Raw genomic sequence first — 14,969 nt, 5'->3', positions numbered from 1 at the left:
TACTACAGAAAATTCTTTCCTGGGTATCTGGCTGGTGAATCTTGCCCATGTGCTCAGGGTTCAGCTGATCGCTATATTTGGGGTCGGGAAGGAATTTTCCTCCAGGGCAGATTGGAAGAAGCCCTGGAGGTTTTTCACCTTCCTCTGTAGCATGGGGCACGGGTCACTTGCTGGAGGATTCTCTGCTCCTTGAAGTCTTTAAACCACGATTTGAGGACTTCAATAGCTCAGACATAGGTGAGAGATTTTTTGTAGGAGTGGGTGGGTGAGATTCTTTGGCCTGCGTTGTGCAGGAGGTCAGACTAGATGATCAGAATGGTCCCTTCTCACCTTAATATCTATGAATCTATATTTTCTCTCAGTTTTTACTGATTTACATTTTCACAGTTGTGAGCCCTCACGGTGTGGTGTTATGTGCGGCTGTTCCCCAGCTGCTCTATCCGAGAGGTGGCTGCAGCTCAGTGCTGGGTGAGCCATCCCTGTGCAACATTATTCATGGCTGCACCCCACCTGCCCTGCCCCAGAAGTGGCTGCATCTCCGCCCCGGGAGCTGGGTGACTGTTACTCAGCACTGGGAGAGTTGAATATTTGCTGAGGGTTTTTGTTTCAGTTCCAGAAATCCCACGTTTCTGAGAAGAGGCAGCTGCTGGGGTGTGGTCTCCGGAGGGAGAAGTAGTGGTGACTCCCTGAAGGTGTCGAGCTGACGAGGAGCTTTCTCTCCGCTAGGGCTCTGGCCAAACTGTTTAGGTCCAGGGGAGTCACAACTCCAGCACTTCCAGTGCCCATTACAGCACATGCGTTTCCACCAGACCCGGCCAAAGGGCCCGTGAGGGGAGCCGAGGAATGAAGGGTCCCTGCCCAGAGTGGGATTCTCAGAGCAGCTCTGCCGACCTGGCGCTCCTTAGGGACACGCTGGCAATGACGTCTGGGCAGGGAAGGGCTAACAACTCATTCTGGCTTCATCTGCCGCTGGTCCGGATGCCCCACACTGAGCTCCCTGGCTCGCTCTGCATGGGACTGTTACCCCAGGGCGACGCCAGGGAATCGTGTCTCCCTGTGTTTAATGTGCTTTCAATGCAGGCTGGACCACTCCTTAAACTCCCCTGGGTTTGCAGAGAGCCTGGCGCATCAGCTCTGAGAGGGGAGCAAGCTGGCCCCAATCCAGAACGTGGTGCTAACTCTGATCCCCGCTAAGGGCATCTCACTTCTCAACATCCCAATGTCTTCGCTGTGGATCCCAGGCATCGAGGCCAGAGGGCAGCGATCACACTAGGAAGAGCTGCAGAGCCATCGGTGAGAGCTGTCAGGTTTAGATGTTGTTTATCAGTAGCTGGCTGTGACACCCTCCGCCGCGTCTGTTTCCTGTCTCCCGCAGGTGGAAACCGAAAGCAGTGTGGGAACTGCTCTTTCCAAGAAACAAGCGGGTTAGCAGAATTCATACTGTCTGCAAAACTAGAGAGCAAGCAAAGCCCTCAAAAAGCCCTGCCCCGTTGCAATGTTTCTCAGGGGACGTACAACCAGCACTGAGCGGATGCTGGCGTGCAGTGGCTGGGTGACAGCTGCAGAGTCACACGGCGGTTTTCTCAGTGAGGACCTTGCTGTCACGAGAGGTTGTTCTGAAGCTGACAGCTGTAGAGGGCTCCAGGAGCATTTCCTTTTTTGGGCTTTTCCCTGCTATTGGGTACGAAACTGCTCCAGTTCACTGGTCACTTGACCAGTATCCTGCTCCTTTTTCTCCTTCAAGGGCAATCAGAGGAGGAATGTCTGCCTGTGTCTGCAGAGAGCACAAAACCGCAGCTCAGAGAGGTGTGAACTGCACCCAGTGTAACTGACACAGCGTCACTGCCTGAGTCTGCAGAGAGCCTGAGCCCATCGCTCGGAGAGGTGGGATCTGCCTGTGACACTGCGAGTTTACCCAAGGTGTCCAGGGTGAACCACTATCCCCTGCTCACAGTGTGGGAGAGAGGAGCCTGGGGCCAGTTGGGGGAAATTCACCGTTAACTCCCAGATACTGACAGCACTTACTCTCCGCTCTGGGCTCCCCAAGCCCTGCGCTTTCCCCTGCCACACACCCCTCTCTGTTGCACTAACGTGCCCCATCTCTCATCCTCTGGACACCTGCAGTGCCCCACGATCCGCTGACTCCCAGCGGCGCCCCCCACAGGTGATGGGCGTTGCCTCAGTTCCACGCTCTCCTTCACACCCGACACTTAGACGTGGCCACAGTAAAACCAAACGGAGGTTTATTTCACAGAGCTGGAGACAGAGACTCAAAAGAGTCCAAGAGAAGGGCTGGAAACACCAGGTTACTGACAAACATAAACTTCAATGCTAGCCTGCCTGTATTACCCAGCTCCTTTCCTGTCTAATAAGGGATCCCGATGCCCGTGGCCTGGCTGGCCAGGGAAGAGGGGCTGGTACCCACCTCTCATGGGACCCTCCTACGGGCAGAGCATCACCTGCGACCATGACAGATCCCATCTTGGGCCCCTTTTTCTTCTCTTATACAGGCTCAGACTGCTCAGGTCCAGGGCATCCACTTCAGCTCAGCCCCAAGAGTCCTGATTCAGAGTTTTTCCCTAGGTGCTTTTTCCTTTGTCCATGCGCAGGCCTGAGGCTGGTCCTGACTGTAAATGTGGGGCCGGGCCGGGTGGGAAGGTGTCGATTGTTCTCACTCTTGTCTGGGAAGCTGTAGCCACTCTGGGCGCCTTTGCCAGGCAAGTCTGCACCCACTTGCCAGCGCTGAGGTTTGAAGGGATGAACTTTGCTGGGGGCAGGAGAGAAAAGGGAAGGGCCGGGTTGAACTGGGGACGTATATTTACGGTTTAAGGCCTTCCACCGCTGTGTACCTCAGGCTGCATCAGTCACAGTCCCAAACAAATGGGACCCTGAACACAGTTTGTTCTGCCCCCCACCCTCACCTCCCCTCATGTCTCCCCAACTTCCTTGTCCACAGTTTGGGGTTCCAGGAGGTCAGGAAAGTCAGGGTCTCTGGTCTGTTGGCAGCTCCGGGGCTCTACCCCCTGCCCTGTGATAGTGGTTGCAGCAGCTAGGACAGGGAGGCTTCACCAGTCGCTCGGCTGCTGTGAGTTCCTCTGCTCCCGCTGTAGTACGTGCAACGGCTCTCCCGCGGCTCCTCCCGCACCAGACACTGTGAGCTAAGGCTGAATCCAGCTGCTCCTTTGCTCTGCTGCCTCTCAGTTACCCAGACTGCCGCTGGGCTGGCCCATCGGCTATTCCCGGGCTGCACAACTGGCTCCCCTGGTGACATGTGACTTGCCCAGGTGGCTACAAACCCCATCTTCTTGCTGTGACTTTGCAAAGAAGAACAAAGGCCCACAAGAGAGAGAATATAAAGGGCCTTGGAAGCCCCTCCATTTGGTCTGCAGCTGGCTCAAGAGACGGACTCTCCACCCCAAGGAGATGCCTGAAAGAAATTGGAACAAAGGACAGTAACCACGGGGGGTGTGAGTGATTGCTGGATGGAGTCCAGTCTGTGAAAAAAACTTATCGGAACATCTCCAGGGTGAGAATTCATCTATGATCAGTTTCTTAAATGTATTGGCTTAGACTTGCGTATTTGCTTTATTTTACTTGGTGACTTACTTTGTTTTGTCTGTTCTTACTTGGAACTACTTAAATCCTACTTTTTATATTTAATAAAAACACTTTTGCTTATTAATTAACCCAGAGTAAGTAATTAATACCCGGGGGAGCAAACAGCTGGGCAGATCTCTCTATCAGTGTTATAGAGGGTGGACAATTTATGAGTTTACCCTGTATAAGCTTTATACAGGGTAAAACTGATTAATTTGGGGGTTGGATCCCATTGGGAACTGGGTATCTGGGGGCTGGAGACAGGAGTACCTGCTTAGTGGTTTTCAGTTAAAGCCTGCAGTTTTGGGGGATGTGGTTCAGCCCTGGGTCTGTGTTTGCAGCACGCCAGCGTGTCTGGCTCAACAGGGCAGGGTTCAGAAGTCCCAAGGTGTAACAGGGAAAACGGGCTCAGAGGCAGTCTCAGCACCTCAGGTGACAGTCCCAAGAGGGTCTCTGTGACCCAACCTGTCACAATCTCCCCCTCCTCCATACAGTCACGGTCGATGTAGTTAGGCCGACGCACTGTCAGTGTAGATGCTGCGTTGCTTGCGATCCACTGTTGTGAGCCTTCCCACAATGCCCTGCACTGTCAGTTCAATCGATACAGACGCTATGAGGATGCGCATCGCCGGCACAAGGAGCAAAGTCTATCCAGGCGCAAGCGAAGCAATTACTGCGGTGACTCTAGGCCAACATAAGTTAGGTCGACTTCATTTGGTCGTGTAGACACGGCCATCGTCTTGCTTTCTCTACATCTGTAGCTCCGTGCTGTGCTACCGTGAAGCACAGCGTGGGTTCTGAGCTGGAGTTGTTCCAGCTACTGTGTAGCCTCCCCGTGGGACAGCACACCTGGTACTTCTGTGCCTGTCCAGTGGATCGGGGCTGGACGCTCCAGGGGGACACTTGGAGGATGCAGGGGTCAGTGGATGCCGAATCCTAACCCAGATATGGCCTGCGGGGCCCGGGCAGGCAGTGCTTGTCGGACCAGAAGCAGGTGGTTTCGGGGAGCTGATGCACACTAGCCCCAGACAAAAATGCTTCACGTGGAGGGCAGGGAGAGGAGAACCTTACGGCTAGAAAGCTTTTCCTAATGTTCAACATAAATTTCCCACACTGCCAGCTAAGCCGGTGCCTTCTTGTGCTGCCTATGGAGACTGTTCCATCTCCGTCCTTTTATAACAACCTAGCACATATTTGAAGCCTATTCTTATGTCCTGCCTCAGCCTCCTTGTCTCTAGGTTCTTTCAATCTTTCCTCGTAGGTCAGGTTTTCTAAAGCTCTGATAATTTTTGTTGCTCTCCTCTGGACTCTCTCCAATTCGTCCACTTCTCCTTAAAGTGCAGCACCCAGAATTCGACACAACACTCCAGCTGAGGCCTCCCCACTGCCGAGTAGAGCGGGACAAACATCTCCTGTGTCTCACATACGACTCTCCTGTTAACACAGCCCAGAATGACATTAGGGGATTTTGCAACTGCATCACACTCTTGACTCAAATTCAATTTGTGACCCACTGGAACCCCAGATCCTTTCCAGCCGTATGACCCCCTAACCAGTTGCTCCCCAGTTTGTAGCCATGCATTTGATTTTTCCCTCCAAATGCAGCACTTGGCTCTTGTCTTTATGGAATTTTTTCTCATTCATTTTGGACCAATTCTCTAATGTGTCAAACTCACCTTGAATTAAAATCCTGCCCTCCACGTAGCTAAGAAGAAACCAGCCACCACTGACAGCTGGAAACAATCCTAGCAAGGACCCTGCCCATGTGAGACTTTGTGTCAGTTGACTTGTCAGCATCTGCACGATTGTCCCAGTGAGGAAGATGATCTCACGGGCATATTTGTGTGACGCTGTCACTATCTGGAGAGCATGAGAATGGGTGTGGTATAAACCGTGAGCTAACTAGTTAGATCTTTGTATGTACTGTGCCCTGTCCAGCTATCCAGCCATGTCCCATCTATAATCCCTGTCTCTAGCTATCCCTATCAGCTCTGTCTCGATCTCTATATCTTTTCTCTCTGTCGCATTATAAGCGAGGGTGGTAGAGAGGCTACCAGTCAGGGCTGCCCGACACTTTCCATTTTAAGACCCTGTTTTCAGTTGCCTATAACTTTGCCAAACTAACCATTTGGGGTGAAATTTCCCAGGTCGGGTGTCTGCCTCCAGCTGAAGTTTTGGGGAAAGTTTCCCTAAAATCATAGAATCATAGAATCATAGAATATTAGGGTTGGAAGGGACCTCAGGAGGTCATCTAGTCCAACCCCCTGCTCAAAAGCAGGACCCATCCCCAATTAAATCATCCCAGCCAGGGCTTTGTCAAGCCTGACCTTAAAAACTTCTAAGGAAGGAGATTCCACCACCTCCCTAGGCAACGCATTCCAGTGTTTCACCACTCTCCTAGTGAAAAAGATTTCCTAATATCCAACCTAAACCTCCCCCACTGCAACTTGAGACCATTACTCCTTGTCCTGTCCTCTTCCACCACTGAGAATAGTCTAGAACCATCCTCTCTGGAACCACCTCTCAGGTAGTTGAAAGCAGCTATCAAATCCCCCCTCATTCTTCTCTTCCACAGACTAAACAATCCCAGTTCCCTCAGCCTCTCCTCATAAGTCATGTGTTCCAGACCCCTAATCATTTTTGTTGCCCTTCGCTGGACTCTTTCCAATTTATCCACATCCTTCTTGTAGTGTGGGGCCCAAAACTGGACATAGGACTCCAGATGAGGCCTCATCAACGTCGAATAGAGGGGGATGATCACGTCCCTCGATCTGCTCGCTATGCCCCTACTTATACATCCCAAAATGCCATTGGCCTTCTTGGCAACAAGGGCACACTGCTGACTCATATCCAGCTTCTCGTCCACTGTCACCCCTAGGTCCTTTTCCGCAAAACTGCTGCCTAGCCATTCGTTCCCTAGTCTGTAGCTGTGCATTGGGTTCTTCTGTCCTAAGTGCAGAACCCTGCACTTATCCTTATTGAACCTCATCAGATTTCTTTTGGCCCAATCCTCCAATTTGTCTAGGTCCCTCTGGATCCTATCCCTGCCCTCCAGCGTATCTACCACTCCTCCCAGTTTAGTATCATCTGCAAATTTGCTGAGAGTGCAATCCACACCATCCTCCAGATCATTTATGAAGATATTGAACAAAACCGGCCCCAGGACCGACCCCTGGGGCACTCCACTTGACACCGGCTGCCAACTAGACATGAAGCCATTGATCACTACCCATTGAGCCCGACAATCTAGCCAACTTTCTACCCACCTTATAGTGCATTCATCCAGTCCATACTTCTTTAACTTGCTGACAAGCATACTGTGGGAGACCATGTCAAAAGCTTTGCTAAAGTCAAGATACTATACATCCCCTGCTTTCCCTTCATCCACAGAACCAGTAATCTCATCATAGAAGGCGATTAGATTAGTCAGGCATGACCTTCCCTTGGTGAATCCATGCTGACTGTTCCTGATCACTTTCCTCTCTTGTAAGTGCTTCAGATTGATTCTTTAAGGACCTGCTCCATGATTTTTCCAGGGACTGAAGTGACGCTGACTGGCCTGTAGTTCCCAGGATCCTCCTTCTTCCCTTTTTTAAAGATTGGCACTACATTAGCCTTTCTCCAGTCATCCGGGACTTCCCCCATTCGCCACGAGTTTTCAAAGATGGCCAATGGCCAATGGCCAGTTTTCAAAGATGGCCAATGGCTCTGCAATCACAGCCGCCAGTTCCTTTAGCACTCTCGGATGCAACTCGTCCGGCCCCATGGACTTGTGCACGTCCAGCTTTTCTAAATAGTCCCTAACCACCTCTTTCTCCACAGAGGGCTGGCCATCTATTCCCCATGCTGTGATGCCCAGCGCAGCAGTCTGGGAGCTGACCTTGTTCGTGAAGACAGAGGCAAAAAAAGCATTGAGTACATTAGCTTTTTCCACATCCTCCGTCACTAGGTTGCCTCCCTCATTCAGTAAGGGGCCCACACTTTCCTTGACTTTCTTCTTGTTGCCAACATACCTGAAGAAACCCTTCTTGTTACTCTTAACATCTCTTGCTAGCTGCAACTCCAGGTGTTATTTGGCCTTCCTGATTTCACTCCTGCATACCCGAGCAATGTTTTTATACTCATCCCTGGTCATTTGTCCAATCTTCCACTTCTTGTAAGCTTCTTTTTTATGCTTAAGATCCGCTAGGATTTCACCGTTAAGCCAAGCTGATCGCCTGCCATATTTACTATACTTTCAACACATTGGGATGGTTTGTCCTTGTAACCTCAACAGGGATTCCTTGCAATACAGCCAGCTCTCCTGGACTCCTTTCCCCTTCATGTTAGTCCCCCAGGGGATCCTACCCATCCGTTCCCTGAGGGAGTCGAAGTCTGCTTTCCTGAAGTCCAGGGTCCGTATCCTGCTGCTTACCTTTCTTCCCTGTGTCAGGATCCTGAACTCAACCAACTCATGGTCAGCGGTAGCTGAGAATAAGGCTAGGAGGAGAAAATACATTGTTTTGCCCTGTGTCTTGGTTACAGGGCTCTCACTACTTCTCTGAGACTGCCTCTGGGTGCACCCCGTCATGGGCCATTATTAGCACAGACAGACACACAGCCTACCCCTCCTTTCACTGGCTGGGAGGGACAGTTCTGGGTTTCCACTCAGCAAAAGGGCCTGGCACTTTGCTCTAGCTCTTCACACAGGTGGATCCCAGCCAATCCCCCATGGCGTGGTCATTCACCTCCTCGGGAACCTGCCCCCCCGTATCTTGGCTGACACGTCCAGCATCACATCCCTGGGAACCTGCCTATTCAAAGGTCTTTCTGGGACCTTTTGCCCAGGAAGATCCCAAAGCCCTTTATGGAGTGAGGGGAGCTGCTGGTATCTGGAGATTAGGCAGGGGACTTGGTGGGCAACCGTTAGGAGAAGGCAAAAGAGGGATCCCGCCATGGGGTTCCCCACCTGGACATGTGGGGTACAGGGCTGGCTGTGCCTCACTGCATCTATGCAGGGGTCGTCCCTGTTACCTCTCCTGTGGTGGAGTCATGCCCTTGGCCTGCTTCCAGACCGATCACTCATGGATCCATTGTTTGTGTCCTAGCAGGACTGAAAACGTGCTGTCCTGCCCTTACGAGTGGTATCCAGTGACCAAACAAGCGAAGCATTGTTTATTTAGCAGCAGAAATGTGGCATTAGAGAAAAAGTTGTTAAAATAACAGCCTGTATGTATGTCTGTCTACCTAGAATCCTACCATTTCCTGATGTTAGCCCCGGTAGGTCGGGCTTCTCCAGCAGGCTCCTGTGCCCGGATCCAGTTGCCCTCCCATTGCTCTTCCACCCGCCCCAAGACTTGGGCCACATTTAACTCCTTCTGGGGTTCTTTTTTCTCCTGAATTCACAGGAATTGGCCATTCCCAGTGAAAACAATTTTGTAGGTTGGAAGGAGACAAGAACTGGGGGGAGGGATCGCTCAGTGGTTTGAGCATTGGCCTGCTAAACCCAGGGTTGTGAGCTCAATCCTTGAGGGGGCCATTTAGGGATCTGGGGCAAAAATTGGCGATTGGTCCTGCTTTGAGCAGGGGGTTAGACTAGATGACCTCCTGAGGTCCCTTCCAACCCTGAGATTCTATGAAAATCTAATAACTCTGCCATTGTTCCTTTAACATTAGAGCTGGCTGAAACTTTTGGAGACAAACTCCCGCCCCAATCCCCACCCATTAAAAAAGGCAGATTGAGCCCCAACTTCTGTTTTTGAAAGTAAAAGTTGAGACTTTACAGTTGGGTAGAAAATAGGGACAACGTGGCTGGAGGGTAACAGAGGCCTGTCTGGTTTCAAAGTAGCAGCCGTGTTAGTCTGTTTCCATGAAAAGAAAAGGAGGACACCTTATTAGAGCATAAGTGATGAAGTGAGCCGTAGCTCACGAAAGCGTATGCTCTATTAAATTTGTTAGTCTCTAAGGTGCCACAAGTCCTCCTTTTCTTTTTACAGAGGCCTGCCTGAGTCTGCAGAAAGCCTGAGATGGGAAAATACCATATACCTCTTGACAGAGGGTGTAAACTTCTAGGCCCACTACTCTGCAGGGTCCTGCGAGCCCCACCCCAGCAGTGCCTCTATGTAGCACAACAGAGGATGAACCCAGTCAATGCTGTGAATGAACTAGGGAACCCCACTGCTGTCACCAATGCCCCCTCCAGAGAAAGGAGCGGGGCAAGATGCATCATGCTCCTTTCACTTCTAATGTTGTTGTGGCCACAATATGCGGGTGTTGCCATAGGCTGGTCCACGTGCCTACAGCTCCAAAGGGCTGGATTGTGAAGCCTGGAGTGGGAAGGAACCTCTCAGTAATGCCAATTTCTCTGCCACTCTAGAGGGATTCTGGGGGGCCGCTGATATGTGACCACAATGGGGCCTGGTTCCTGATGGGGGTTGTGAGTTGGGAGGATGGCTGTGGCCAGCCCAATAGTCTGGGTGTCTATGTTGAGACGGTGCCCTATGCTGAATTTGTATGGGGATATGTGGGCTCTGGGGGTCCAAGCCATGAGCCTGGAGTCCTGAACCTTGTTAGGATAAAGATATTCAGGCCTGTCTGCAAAGGCCTGTACTTTAAGAATTTAGGTGTATTCTTATCACTTGGCTAGTTCTAGAGGTATAAAAGAAAGAATCAAAATCACTGTCTGCTGGTGTAAGGGCCTTCTCTTACTGTGACAGTCTGAGGCCCTGTTCTTCGGCTCAGGCCTTTGGCTAAGCAGCAGAGGCAGCCATAAGCTGGGAAGCGACCGGTCACATCCTCACATTCCAAACTAGTCACATTGAAATAAGGTGCTATTGGGCTGTTAGGCACTATCAGGACAGAACTGTATTCCTATCACCTCCAGAGAAAGGGAAGTGCCTAGAAAATGTAAAAGGAAACTTAGTTTGATAGCATCCTGTCTGGCAAGAACTCACTTCTCAATAGCTGGGATGTGAAATCCTCACTTCTGTATTGTCTTGTCATTATAGTTCCCACTTTGCCATTGTTTGTCTGTATAATCTCTGTCTGGTTCTGTGATTGTTCCTGTCTGCTGTATAATTAATTTTGCTGGGTGTAAACTAATTAAGGTGGTGGGATATAATTGGTAACATAATCATGTTACAATATGTTAGGATTGGTTAGTTAAATTTCAGGAAAATGATTGGTTAAGGTATAGCTAAGCAGAACTCAAGTTTTACTATATAATCTGTAGTCAATGAGGGTGTGGGTGTGGGAGATGGGAACAGGGAATGGGGGTAAGGAAATTGCAATCATGTTTTGCTAAAGGGGGAAATGGGAACAGGGAATGGGAGTAAGGAAGTTGGAATCATGTTTTGCTAAAGGGGGAAATGGGAACAGGGAATGGGAGTAAGGAAGTTGGAATCATGTTTGGCTAAGGGTAGGAATGGGAACAGGGACACAGGTGTAAGGCTCTGTGGTGTCAGAGCTGGGAAGGAGGATACTAAGGAAGGAAACTGGAATCATGCTTGCTGGAAGTTCACCCCAATAAACATCGAATTGTTTGCACCTTTGGACTTCGGGTATTGTTGCTCTCTGTTCATGCGAGAAGGACCAGGGAAGTAAGTGGGTGAAGGAATAAGCCCCCTAACAAACCTCAGGGATGAATGATGCCAGAACCTCCTTCAGCACGTTCATTCTTCTCTTCATCACTCTCCATATGTCACTGTGACCCCCCTTACATCTGTCCCTCTTCCATTCATCCAATAATGAAACTCCATTGTCTGGGGGCAGCGTGACATGACTACAGGAGAGGATCTGAGATCTACCAGCAATGCCCACAAGCCTGAGTCTGCAGAGAGCCTGAGCCAATTGCTCTGAGAAGGAGGAGCTGCTCTGTCATAAATATAAAGGGAAGGGAAAACCCCTTTAAAATCCCTCCTGGCCAGAGGAAAAATCCTCTTATCTGTAAAGGGTTAAGAAGCTAAAGGTAACCTCGCTGGCACCTGACCAAAATGACCAATGAGGAGACAAGATACTTTCAAAAGCTGGGAGGAGGGAGAAAAACAAAGGGTCTGTGGCTGTCTGTATGCTGCTTTGGCCGGGGACAGAACAGGAATGAAGTCTTAGAACTTTTAATAAGTAATCTAGCTAGGTATGTGTTAGATTATGATTTCTTTAAATGGCTGAGAAAAGAGCTGTGCTGAATAGAATGACTATTTCTGTCTGTGTGTCTTTTTTGTAACTTAAGGTTTTGCCTAGAGGGATTCTCTATGTTTTGAATCTAATTACCCTGTAAGGTATCTACCATCCTGATTGTACAGAGGTGATTCCTTTACTTCTATTAAAAGTCTTCTTGTAAGAAAACTGAATGGTTTTCCATTGTTCTAAGATCCAAGGGTTTGGGTCTCTGGTCACCTATGCAAATTGGTGAGGATTTTTACCAAACCTTCCCAGGAAGTGGGATGCAAGGGTTGGGAAGATTTTGGGGGGAAAGACGTGTCCAAACTACGTTACCCAGTAAACCCAGATAGAGTTTGGTGGTGGCAGTGGAAGTCCAAGGGCAAAGGGTAAAATAGTTTGTACCTTGGGGAAGTTTTAACCTAAGCTGGTAAAAGTAAGCTTAGGAGCGCCTGCACTCTGCCATCCCACAGCTAATGCCAAGCCGCGGAGCCCGTGGGAGGCTGTGGCCGTGGCAGGACTGGCCCTAGCGGGAGGAGGCACCGGCTGCTGCGGGGCAGGTCACGGTTGCTACCAGGAGGAGACAGAATTTGCAAGGCCGATTTATTGACGATCTTCAGAGCACAAGTCCTGAGATCAGAGTAACGACAGGGCCCTTCCCCGTCGACTTCCCAGTCACCCAAGGGGGCGCTGCAGAGCTGCAGGAAGGGCTGGATATAACCCCCTGCCCCCTGCCCTCCCCACCCCTGTAGCACCCCTGTTCTTCCATCCACCAGCCTCTCCCAGCCACGTCCCGCAGACCCCAGCAACGTGGGGCCCACACCCAGTGCTAAGGGGGGGGGGTCTATACACACCCCAGCTGGTGGGGGGCTGCCAGCTCTGCTTTCTCTGCAGCTCATGCTCAGGAGGGGGGTGCTGCTCCCATGCTATCTGTGCTGGGGGGGTTGGCAATGGGGCAGGTCACAGGCCCGTCAGCAGGAGCCCAGCAAAATGGGCACCTAGGCTCCCTGCTCTAACCCACCAGACCCCACTCCCCTCCCAGAGCTGGGGATAAAACCCATTTCCCTCTCATGCCATGTCGTGCTGCAGTGCTGGGGCAGAGCTACCATCCTTGTTAGGTTTGTTTTCTCTGGCATTAAGCTCAGGTTAAGTTTAACCCTCTCAGTTCAGCAGGCCCAGAGCTCAGAGAGTCTCCCCCCATCCTAGGGTGATTTGTGAGATGTCCCAGAATGCACTGCTGCGGGGCGAGCTGCTTTCTCTATCAATGAGATGCGGAGGAAGATCAAATTAGAACATCACCCACGCGAGCCTTTTTTGAGAGTGGGGGAGGAAGGGCCAATATTTGCAAACAGAACAATGGGCCAGATAGTTTCTAGGAGCACCAGGGCTGCCCCCCTAAGCCAAGAAGCCTACCTGGCAGGGGCCACTAGGGTCACCTCTGGACCCAGGGCATAGCATGTCATTTTTGATCCAATGGCTGCATTTCCCAAAGCGTTCTCTGCAGGTCGGCACAGTGATGAGAGGAACCTGCAGCTCCTGAAGGGTCTTGGGCGGCTTCAGTGTATCTGGAAGGAGAGAGCCGGGGATGGAGCATAGTGGGAGGCCGAGGGAGCTGGAAAGGACAGGGGGGAGCTGGGAAAAATCTCTCCCAGTGTAACGGACTGGCCAAGCGCGTGAGCTACATCGCCGTCTAGGGGCTGCAACTCACAATGCACAGAAACGTCACAGATTCTTTGTGTGTGTGTGTGTGCTCTTGTGGCTACACAGCCCTGTGTGTTCAGAGCTCCAGGGAAGGCCTCTCCGACTCTGGAGGCATCAGCCACCCCCGGGAATAGGGGCTGAATAGCAGCCCCCTCAATCGCCCCTTAGATCCATCACACTCCCATCCCCCCTCACCATCACAGCCCCATCCAATGCGGCCCCAGCCCATGACCCAGACTTTTCCCCTGCTGGGAATGGGGTGGAGAGGCCCGGTAGGGCGATGGGGCGGATGGTGTCCGTGAAGGTGACAGGTTCCGTCAGCTGCACGAGGGCGATGTCGGCGACAGACGTCTTCTGGTTGTAGTCGCGGTGGACGACGATGCGACGCATGGGAGAGGCGCTCCCGGTTGGGAGGGAGAGCTGGTACTCTCCCAGGTGCATGCGATATGCAGAGTCAGGGAAAGAGCTGGGAGAGGAGGGGCAGAAAATACCGATCAACACCCCCTTCTGGCCCGGGCCCCTCCCTCACTCCACCTCTTCCCCTAAACCCCCACCCATCTCTTCCACCCCCTCCCACGAGCGACACCAGAAGCTGGTGGGATGGAGCAGAACGGGGTGGGGTCGGCTGCGGCTGGGTCGCTCGCTTTTGCCAGCACCAGGCGCTCCGCTAACCCCCCAGGCCAACCTGGACCTCACATCCAGAAGCACGGGTCCCCCCAAAGCACAGGGCACGGGGAAGTTGCCCCACTCTATCCTATGGATGGGATGGCTCTGACTAACGTAAGGTAGCTCACATCGACCTGACTCTGGAAGTGTCTTCCCTAACCTTTTGCTGCTGCCGATGTAAGGGCCCCACTGCGCCAACTTAATAACTCCACCTCCACGAGCGGCCTAGAGACAAGGTCGATGTAATTAGTTTGATACATGTCAATGGTGACACTGCGCTGCTTACGTCAACTGTTAATGGCTTTCACGAGCCTTCCCACAATGCCCCACACTGACAGTACAATCGATACAAGCCCTGCTGATAAGGACACACACCGCCGACACAAGGAGCAAAGCGTAGCCACGCACAAGCGATGTAATTACTGTGGTGGCTGTATGCTGACGTAGGTTAATGTCAGTGATGCTGATGTCTTATCAGACCTGTATGTTTGCCTGAGATAGACTTTTTTGCCCTTTTGACTTTTGATACTTTTATATACTTACTAATGTAAGCGGAGTCTGAATGAGCTCTCCCCTGACATCTAGCGGTGAGCTGTGTGAAAGGACTTCAGGAGCTGATCTCATTTGCATGGACACACCCACCCTGCCTAAGTGCTCAGCATGATGGGATTGCTTGCCCAAATGATCACTTGTGTCTGGTGTTGGATCCCCAGTCTCCTTGTTATTGGGGCAGGAGTAATAAAGGGTTGTGTTACCCTTGTTGTGTGAACCGAGGGCAGCAGAACTGTACCTGGCATACCCTGATAGAAGGACTCACCCTCAACTGAATGGCACTTGCTAGGCTGGGGACATGGGTTCCAAAGTGCCAT

The 14,969-nt window shown here is 51.4% G+C and overlaps 1 protein-coding gene across 1 annotated transcript in view; it reads right to left on the bottom strand.

Moving 5' to 3' along the window:
* Positions 1-14,681, bottom strand: part of LOC144930594 (prostasin-like) — a 106,582-nt gene extending 91,901 nt beyond the window's left edge. Inside the window, 4 exon segments of the mRNA XM_078853032.1 lie at positions 13,147-13,298; positions 13,630-13,671; positions 13,674-13,900; positions 14,644-14,681. Coding sequence (XP_078709158.1) covers positions 13,147-13,298; positions 13,630-13,671; positions 13,674-13,900; positions 14,644-14,681 — 459 coding nt within the window.
* Between the last annotated feature and the right edge of the window lie 288 nt (positions 14,682-14,969).

Source organism: Lepidochelys kempii, chromosome 6 (genome assembly GCF_965140285.1).
Source record: "Lepidochelys kempii isolate rLepKem1 chromosome 6, rLepKem1.hap1, whole genome shotgun sequence".
Classification (NCBI taxonomy): Eukaryota; Metazoa; Chordata; order Testudines; family Cheloniidae; genus Lepidochelys; species Lepidochelys kempii.
This window is presented reverse-complemented; position numbering and strand designations above follow the sequence as displayed.